Here is a 10,624-nt window from a genome sequence, read left to right on the forward strand (position 1 = left end):
TTGGAACATCACTAGCCCAACCAACCAACCAAAACTTTGTTCCAATTAAGAATACAAGCCCATCCAGCCAACCATAACACGAATTATTACAAGCCCAGCCAACCATCCATTCATTAAAAGCTTACTGGCCCAACCAACCAGCCATTTATTGGAACATCACTAGCCCAACCAACCAACCAAAACTTTGTTCCAATTAAGAATACAAGCCCATCCAGCCAATCTCTAAAACGAATCATTATACTAGCCCAGCCAACCATTCATTCATTAATAGCTTACTGGCCCAACCAACCAGCCATTTATTGGAACATCACTAGCCAAACCAACCAACCAAAACTTTGTTCCAATTAAGAATACAAGCCCATCCAGCCAACCATAACACGAATTATTACAAGCCCAGCCAACCATCCATTCATTAAAAGCATACTAGCCCAACCAACCAACCATTTATTTAAAATGCATCAAGCCAAACCAACCAACCATAATCATCATCACTTTTTTGTTTTTTGGCCACATGTCTCAAATCTATCCTCCCCGAGCTCTGCTGTGTAAATTTCCCTCCCCCTTTCTTTGAGCTCTTTCACTTTCTACTTCTTATTTCCTCCTTTCTTATTGTCTAAGGAGTAGAAGGGTGGGGAGGCGGGAAAAGAAAAACATCCAACCCCAGTGGAACTTGTTGAGTATGTGAGACGAATTCAGTTGTTGTGCCGCGCATGCTAACTTGGAATGCGCGCACTTTACCGGTATCGCGCGCGATGCGCTTAACTAATAGTTTCTCTTTTGACCTTTCTGCACTTTGCTAGCGTAAACAACTTTGACCCTGAACTATATTGTTTACGTTGCATTCTCTCACAAATGCGCTGATTCGATAACTCGAATAATCGAATTGTGAGAAGAAATACAACATGGATACATTGTTTGCCATTTTCTCAACATTTATTCCACTGGGGATAGAATTTCCCCCTTTCAAACCGTCCAACAATTAATGTCACAATCAAATAACAGAAATGCAATGAAATTAAAAAGGGGCGATATCTGTACCCGCACTTTTGTACAGGGAAGAGGGGAGAGGCTAAATAAAAACGAGATACTAAGTAGGGGAACCCGGGTCACGTGACCAACCGGGAGGAAGACATCCAACCGAAGTCCCAGTTTCCTGAGATTACGGATTCCCCTAAACAACCTCTCCTACTGAGAGCCCCTCCTTGCCATTGGCCAAACCGCTCTCCCCTGTTATGAACAACAATTAACATAAATATCAATAGCAATAAGCAACCTTGACAATTTTCAACCCCAAACAGCCAATACAAACCATTTTTTTTTTTTTTTTTTTTTTTTTTTTTTTTTTTTTTTTTGCCTTTTAAATAGTTTTGTCTGTTTTGTTTTCTAAATTGTTACTTTCTGCCATAAATGGACGAACAATTAAATGAAATGATGTTATCTGTTGTCACTTGGACCCATTCAAACAAAGCAAACTATAGTCATCTCTTTAAGGGCATTTATCAAAAATACTAACAATTTTATTTTTATTATTTTTCTCCATCGGTTCCCAAACCTTAAAACCAAGCCAGGTGCTTAAATTCTCTGCACCATTATCACATTTTATGTGACTTTGCCGAGCAAAATTGAAATGAACAATTACGATCTATGAATCCACGTTAAATCAATTAAACACGATCACTATGTTGAAGACAATAATAACATGTTTGCCCGTGTACAGTCGAGCTGCACAGCCTCAAATAAGATTCAGTCATTAGTCGACTGTCCTATTTTGATCGAACGTCTATTTACATGTACACCTTGTATTCATCTGTACAATCCACTGTTATCTTATTATCTTTGGCATTATTCCCTAAACTAGAAATATACATGTAGGTATACTTGACGAGCTGCCATACCAAAACCAACAACAAAACAACCATGATAGCAGCGTCAACGAGCCATATCATGGTCCAAATCAGATTCTGCCTTGTTCTATTGACATGTGCATGTATATACATTATGCAATGATCTGTCTGTCCTATAATCTCACATATTATTTCGTCTGTCATCCCTCTTGCTTTCCAATACACACAAATAACACAATAATACACTTCAATTATTGTGGAATAGCCTGACAACGACTACTGAGAGCCGGCCGTTTATTCAGTATGAATGTTTAACAAACATTTCTTCTCGTTTCCTTCACTGGAAACCGTTTCCTTCACTGGAAACCGGACCTATCATGGTCCAGGATAAAAAACCAGAGATAAAACTCAACGAGCATAAAAACTCTGGAAAACCTTATTCAAACACAGTCATGTAACAGTACATGACACAACGCACTTTTATTGTAAATAAAAGTTGTCTCGTTGAAAGCTCAAGCTAAAATGATTCAATTACACACTAATTTATGCCACGCCCTGGTCTCCGAGGCAGAATTAGCTCGCACACCTGTACGAGCTGCCTATGCAAATTACATTCCATCGGGGCACAGCCCCGGACCCAACATAAATATGCATTCATTAACGATACAAACAACATTTGTCTGCTATACAATCGTACCGCAGACAAATAATATTATATTCAGCTTAAATGTTAAAGTGTTGAGTCGCAAGACTCACGTGCATTATTTTGAGGGAGTCATTATATTTAAACGGCGTTTTCTCAGAGATTTCAAGTTTTAAGTTAACCCAGCCATTCGAGCCGCCGTTGCGAAACTCTGTATCAAAATGTCACATCCACTGTCCGACAGGTGTATCCCGTCCCTGTTAAAATATTGGTGTTCTTGCGCAATGAAGTTGTGCATGATGAACGATGCATTGTGCATGCGCCTGATCTTTCTTCAACCATATTTGTTCAGGGATTTCCTCACCTTATTAATCGCTAATTGCGAATGCACTGTACGGCCATATCCATAGTAGAACAAACGAGGTATTATGCTTGAAAAATAAATATGGCACCCCGGTAATAAGTCCCGGGCTGTGGTGAGGGCATCATCTAATGCCTGTCGACATTGCTTGGCTCCATAGCGGCCGAGGTCGTTCGAACCCACGTGAATGATCATGATGGTAGGAGCTGGGTTGTACCTTAGTAAGTCCTGGAGAGCTCTCGGAAATTCGTGTAGGGTTAGGCCGCCTCTGCCAAACCATTTAACCTCGCTTGCATTTACTCCCAGGTTGTGGTTGCCTGTCCAGGATGCCCTCTCGCCGGCTCTCCTGACGAAGCTATCCCCCAATAGCCACAACCGTTGGGCTCGAGTACCTGTGGTGAAAACAAAAGAGTTCTTCGGGGAAGTATACATGTACATAATTCTTTTCGCGATCATATGTTTATTCATAGTCCACCCTATTCGACTTGTTTGTAGGTAAGGTTAAAACGAGCATCATATTGTGCCCGTGCTATAATTTGGTAAGCACGATAATCGGTTTCTTATTATTTGTTTATTATTTATTTATTTTTTATTTTATTTTTTTTATTTTGTATTTATTTATTTATTTTTACACTGTACACATGACTTTTTGAAAACTTATGATCAACTACAATAATTTGCTTCATGTGAGAGATGAGGAAGAGCACTCTCAATTTTATTAATGTAAACTACAACCTTCCACGCTATAACCTTTGGAAGGAGGATATCTCTATTCTAATATGACTAGGGTCTTACATAAGACCTGTAGGCCCCGCTGCGCCATCGCCCCATCTCTTTTATTTTTTCTGTGGGTAATCCATTCAAGGCAGCAATTGTGGCAGCACCAATACGAAATAAATGAGTGCCATAATGGGCTGATTGCACCCCTGAAAAGATCAACACCTTAATCAATACTGCTCTAAATTAATACCTGGTTAATGGGGCCCCATTAGCATGGCAAAACAAAGGGCCATGGGTTTTGGGTCTCAAGTTGAGAAAACTATACATTGCGGCAATTGGGCAACTGTTGTGTATGCCATTCTCTCTTATGCAAAAAATTGTTGATTTTCCATATTGATCTGTTTTTGAGAATCTTATCTTTACTAGCATGAAACGCGGCGTGCTTTTTTTCATGTGGATGTCGTCAGTTGACCATTGCCTAGGCTGAATGATTGTAACCCCGTTAAGTTGTTCCAGAAAAGACAACCAAACTTCGAGGTCAGCACGGGCTCCATCCGTTAAACGCCGTGAACCCTTTGACCCGTCTTCTGTTTTCACGAGATCTATTGACCTCTTTAGGAACGCTCTACCTGGCCGTACGGCTCGACAAACAAAATTCAAGGATCCTATTAACGACTGAATATTCCTCAGATCCAAAGACTTTTGTTCTAAGGCCCTGCGGATTTTCTGTTTCAAGGCTGCTACCTACCGTCAGGTATCCGAACTTGCATGACGCTGGTGTCGATCTCCAGGCCTAGATAGGCCCCTATGTCAATTTTGTACAGGGCCCTTCCGATTTTTCCATAGCCAGAGGGACACCTAGTTAATTCACTGCCTACTGAGCGAAATTCGGTTATTATTCCTAAACATTTAATACCTCCTGCATTTGCCGACCCTACTGCTAAAAATCGTCCATGTAGTGAACTATCCTATCTGTTCCTAGCCTGTCCCTCACACAGAATTCTAGAAATGAGGAGAATTTTTCGAAATATGCCGGTGCGCATCGGATCCCCATTGGTAAACACTTATCTACGTAATACTTCCCTTCGAATTTTATTCCTAATAATTCAAAGTCCTGGGTTGATATGGGTAGCAGTCTGAATGCAGATTTTATGTCTTCTTTTGCTAGCTCAGCCCCTATTCCCGTCTTAGAAACTAAATCTACGGCAGTATCATAGCTACTGTATTCTACTTTGCATGCGTCATCGGCAATGAAATCATTAATCGGGTACCCTTTCGGATAGGATAAGTGGTTTATTAGTCGGAAATCCCCTGGGTTCTTCTTCGGGACTAAGCCAGTTGGGCTTGCTCTCAAATTTTGAAGGGGTCTTTTCTCGTATGGCCCTGCGTAGCGTCCCAAAGTAACTTCCTTATCGATTTTCTTTTTTGTCGCTACCTTATTCTGATCTGCCGATTTCAAATTTGGTAGATCGTCAGGCAACCGAGGGCCGTTGTAATTCAATATGAAGCCCTGGGTGAAACCGGTTACTAAGAATTGCGCTGCCTTTTTATTGGGATATCTTTCTAACTCTGCTACTAGTCTTTCTACTTTAATGGGAGATGGAGCTAGTGAGTGTAGTTGATGATCTTGTACCGACTTTACGTTAACCTTATTATTATTGGCCATTGATGTCCCTTCGTTATATTGATCCCCAGTATTTAAGAATTACTAGACTATCTAGGCCTACTAGATCTGCTTTATGCGGTTTGGCTGGTGATCGCCTCCCGGGCCCGCGGGCAGGTAACTTTCCCGAGGCCGGTATTGCCGCATGCCAAGCATTTGTGGAGGAATTTGCACTGCTGACGCTCACATTTTCCATGTCTGAAGTTAAGTGCATAGCATACACCGGGACCGGACTGGCGAGCTCCGAGCTGGCGGCCGCCCAGCCGGCGGGCTGGTTGACTCCAGTAAGCCTGACTTTTGGTGCCCGATGTTCTGGGAAATTGGGACTGAAATGGTCTGGGCCCGCCTGGCCTCCCCACTCTTGGAGGCTTAGCCGTGGGGGTTCCTATTGTTGTTAATGTTAGTCTAGGCGCCCCACCCCCTACAAGTGCATGAGCCACAACTCTCCATCGATACTAGCCCACGATCTTTATTAGATATTAATTTACGGGAGCGAAACTCCACATCATAGTCCCGCCATCTGTACCCTGTGTATTTGCTCGATGCCGACCGTATGAGGTGGCAATATTTTAGGATCTCTTGTGCGAAGTTTGGATGTGCCTGCAAGTCGCAAATGTCAAAAAGGCGTTTGTCCACGCCTCAATATTGTAGATCTTGTTTCTTGCTGTTACTAGGCCTATTGGTTTAAGCATGAGTTGTTGTCCCGTTTGAACTACAGTAAAACCCGATTGACACTGTTCCATTGGAACGTATCCCTGCCCTCGAGCCGTCATCCCCTGGTTGCCTAGTAACCCGTATGATCCCCCAGGTCTGAATTTAGACCTCCATCTCGCCCTGGTACTATGGAAGGGAACGATACGGTAGGGACGAGGGCTGAATTGGTCTCTATGCTTTCATTAGATCTAGGCCTAATGCCTGTAATGTCAAGCTGACGGTTTGTATCGTAAACTCACCCGGTTGTGTCACGACCGAGGGTCGTCCCGACGACTGACTGGGTGTTGCTGCCTGGGCTGCAGGCGCCTGCTCCACCGTCCCTGGGCCGGTCACTGGCTGATCTTGCGACACCGACTCCCTTGGCATTGACCTTGACGTGTATCTCCCTCTCCTACTACTAGTAGGCCTAGAGCTAGTAGTACTAAATCTAGGCCTTGTCACTCTCGTGCTGGGTCCTGTGGTAACACTAACATTCCGTGTTGATGCTCTGGTCTCGCGATCTTTGCGTTTAGTCGTCTGCCCGCCTCTTTTCTTCCCCATTGTCACTGTCAAGTTCGGGCTTGATCGAGCGCGATAGTCCGGTTTAGTTTATAGAGTAGGCTAGATCTAGACTTGATCTAGAGTCTAGATCTATAGATCCCCTTTAGTTTATGTATCCAGAATAATCACTTCCAGAGTTATACCAGGCGATAGTGTGGGCTAAACCATCCTCGACGAGCCAGCACGGTAAAAGTTGTCTTGGTAATAAAATTGTTCAAGTGTAGACACCTAAAAAGTATAGGTCTACGTGTATATTCCTGTTCCTACGTGAATATTCCTGTTCCTAAAATCTGGGAGAACTAAAAGAAAAACATCCAACCCCAGTGGAACTTGTTGAGTATGTGAGACGAATTCAGTTGTTGTGCCGCGCATGCTAACTTGGAATGCGCGCACTTTACCGGTATCGCGCGCGATGCGCTTAACTAATAGTTTCTCTTTTGACCTTTCTGCACTTTGCTAGCGTAAACAACTTTGACCCTGAACTATATTGTTTACGTTGCATTCTCTCACAAATGCGCTGATTCGATAACTCGAATAATCGAATTCTGTTGCAGTCTATTGGTTTCTGTTGGACCCATATAATTGAATCCAATACCGTGTGAGTCAAAAATAAGTTTACACCTAAAAAAATTGCTAATTATTATAAAAATCATCTATGAACAGTAAATTATTATATATCTTATGAAAGAATGTTTTATCCCAAATTATTTGGTATCATTTTTGGGTGGTAGGTGTTCACGCTTGGATGAATAGGAGGCATTGTTTGCGAGAGTGACAAAATCGACTTGCGCAAAAGTGATGCCTTCAGCATGTTTTATGTTGGGATTAGCGGAGAGAGAGAATGAATCGAATTAATCAAATGAAATGCATTGCATATGCTTTTTGTAGAAGCAGATTCACACACGTACACACACACGCGCACACATGTTCGTTGATATTTGATATGTGTGGCATGATTAATTTTGTAAGGAATGTTATTTGGATCTGCAAGAACCGATTTAATAACCAAATCACAATTGTTTTATTTACACATCACATAAGCAACTTTGGCGCATGTCGATTTTTGCACTCTTGCAAACAATGCCCTCTTTTCATCCAAGCGTGAACACATACCTCACAAAAATGCATATTCATGATTACTTTACACGTTTTAACAGAAAAATACATTTTTCATAATTTGTTCAGAAACGTATGACAATGTACATCAATTTTGTGATTTTTCATTTTCTTTCGGCAATTAATGACCAATAGATTATTTGTCTGATCATGTTTCAATTACATTCACGTTTTAGCAATAGATATATTGATTATAATGATTACTTACCAAGAAACCACATGTATGTTTATTATATAGAATAGTACAAACCTTAATACACCCTTCACATACACGGATTTTCCTTACGAGTCCTTACGAATCGCCAACTCGTAGTCAATCGCAAGCATCCGTAAATAACTCACTGGTATCCGTAAAAAGCTCGTCACAACTCGCAACAACTCGCAGACACTCGTAAGTATCCGTGACAGGAGAGGCAAATTTTTTGACATGTTAAAAATATTCTTACGATTTTCCACGGATTTATTTTTCCATAAATAGCTCGTAACAATCCGTAAGTATAGTAAACCACTCGCAACAACACGTAACGATCCATAAACTGCTCGCAAGAATCCGTAAAAGACTCGTAAGAAATTTTGTTAACGATTTGTTAAGGTTAGTTTACGATTTGTTTACGGATTATTTACGGAGTATTACGAGTGCTTACGTGTTATTTACGATTTCATTCGGGTCGTGTTACGATGGCTTTACGGATTGTTACGGGTTATTACGAGCAATTTACGTATAGGTACAATTTACGTTTAGGTACAAGTACTTTCCGAATAGATACGTATACTTTACGTATACTTGCGTATTGTTTACGATTTGAGGAAAGGTCTAAAGGCAGCAAATTCGAACACTTCATTTTCAGTTGTTATCATTTGGTTAAAACGGACTCGTTACTACTCGTAACTAACTCGTAGCTATTCATAACAACACGTAAACAGTTTGTAACTAACACGTTAGTTGCTCGTAGTTATCAATGACAACTCGTAACAAATCGTGGAATTTTACCGTAACAACTCGTAATAACTCGTAATAATTCGTAATAAACCGTAAATATCTCGTAACAACTCTTAAGTCGATCGTAAAAGTGGTCAAATCGTAAGGATCCGTGAAAGATCCGTGAATTTGTGCGATCCGTAAGGACTCGTAAGGAAAATCCGTGTATGTGAAGGAGGTATAAGTTAAATAAAGGATATTCTTAAAGTCACTTGAAGTGATCTTTGTGATGGAGTTAATGCAATTGAGATTAGAATATACCTTTTTGATGGACAGTTGCTAAAATCGATTTTTGAATTTGTCATTATTGATTACCAATAGAAGCCAATGGACTATTGAACGATTAAAAACCAATAGGCCTATTGGTTTCAGGGAATTCAGAATATGGGACCACTATAAACCCATAGAAAGATCCCTAATGGACCAACAGGAACCTATAGAAGACGTGGGTGGATGTTGGTCCAATAGAAGTTTTCTGTTCGTCCATCCAACTTTTCACTTTTCCTATTGAAACCAATAGACACCAATAGCTCTAATTGTTTCTGATGGTCCGATAGGCTATCGGATCCTATTGGTATTTCGACCTGGGCTGAACGTTGGTCCGGATCGCCTTAATTTTTTACTGATAAATGGTGGCTTTTGGTTGGCTATTCGACTTTGGGATAACGTTGGCTGAACGTTGGTCCATCGTCTCAAATTTTACTGAGAAATGGCGGATATCCGAAATATCAGTTGAAAAAAGTGCAGGAGACCGCAATCATAAGCAAAGCTTGACTAGGATGGCGGCCTCAAAAAGAAAAAAAATAATAACCTTAATGTAAAACTTAAAATGAAAAAGTGTTTAAACGTTCTTTGTGTATGAGTTTGTGAGTGTGCTGTGCGAGTGTGTATTGTGTGTAATGGTGTGTGTGTGTGTGTGTGTGTGTGTGTGTGCATGCGCGCGCAAGCGTGCGTGTTGGTATGTGTAGCGAATAGTGTATGTGCACGTAACTCTCTGTTGGATGGTGGAGTGGAAACAAAATGTAGCCTTTCCAATAAAGGAAACCAAGAATACGGAATAGAATACGAAATTTGCAAACATGAGTTGCAATTAATGTGACCAATATTTGAGATATGTATGATAATTGTCTACTGCATATTTTTAAGTTTTTTTCATATTTTTTAAGAGATGCTTTAAAAGAATAGAGAGATGAACAATGTCTTATTGAATTTGGTAAGGAGTTCCAAACATCTGGTCCATGAGGTCTTACCGACTTTTGGGCTAAATTTATTTTAGGATTTTCTAAGTGATAATTTGTTGAACAACGGGTGGGATATGTGTAAATGTTTGAGTTTAAACTGTAAATGTTGTGAAATAAGGATGGTAGTTGATTATGAGAATATTTATACATGAAAATGCTTGTCTGAAAAATGTGAATATCTTGTATTTTTAATGTTTTTAAACGATGAAATAAAGGTTCTGTGTGTGATATATAACTTGAGTTAGTAATTATGCGAATCGCTCTCTTTTGAAGCAATTTGTTTGTGTACCCGATGAAATAAGAACATATTTATAATTCGTGTGTTAAGTATGAATTAATTATCTGACATTGAACCATATATGTACCGTTTAATGGAAAACGGATCCAAATAATCTAAAAAGGACCCATTTAAACATCTGATGTAATGCATGTTCTATCCAATAGACCCTTTTATTCAAAACTCTTGGTATCCAGGGTTTTTTTGTACCCGATGCTATACACCTATTCAACAGTTCTTCAGTGAAGCGATCATATTGGAGGGGGAGGGGGGCTGTGATCTGAATACATAGTATGACGAGAGAGAGAACATGCGAGCAGTCTGAAAATCGATCTTCATGAACTTTACCCATTTTATCTGTTTTTTACTACCTTGGTATCTCTTTTCAAAGGTTATGTAAGATCCATTGGACTACTTATTCTTCCAGGAACGATTTAAGGTAACCTTTCAACATACATTGGATTATATCTCTTGAATATTTGCTGAAATCTCTATCTCATGACTACTGTCAGTGCTTACATTACCT

The 10,624-nt window shown here is 40.3% G+C and overlaps 1 protein-coding gene across 1 annotated transcript; it reads right to left on the reverse strand.

The window, feature by feature from the left end:
• Positions 1–2,806: 2,806 nt before the first annotated feature.
• On the reverse strand, positions 2,807–7,027 carry LOC115925359. Its single transcript, XM_030989020.1, has 2 exons — positions 6,185–7,027; positions 2,807–3,240 (listed from the first exon to the last, which is right to left on the reverse strand). Exons 1-2 carry the CDS (start codon positions 6,483–6,485, stop codon positions 2,822–2,824), a joined length of 720 nt encoding a protein of 239 aa, XP_030844880.1. The 5' UTR covers positions 6,486–7,027; the 3' UTR covers positions 2,807–2,821.
• Between the last annotated feature and the right edge of the window lie 3,597 nt (positions 7,028–10,624).

Source organism: Strongylocentrotus purpuratus, unplaced genomic scaffold (assembly GCF_000002235.5).
Source record: "Strongylocentrotus purpuratus isolate Spur 01 unplaced genomic scaffold, Spur_5.0 spur5_scaffold_18, whole genome shotgun sequence".
Taxonomy (NCBI): Eukaryota; Metazoa; Echinodermata; class Echinoidea; order Camarodonta; family Strongylocentrotidae; genus Strongylocentrotus; species Strongylocentrotus purpuratus.

Coding starts and splice junctions, on each gene's coding strand:
- LOC115925359 (XM_030989020.1), bottom strand. CDS start 6,485: ATGGGGAAGAAAAGAGGCGGGCAGACGACTAAACGCAAAGATCGCGAG. Junction 3,241..6,184: donor CTCGGTCGTGACACAACCGG/GTGAGTTTACGA, acceptor TTTTCACCACAG/GTACTCGAGCCCAACGGTTG.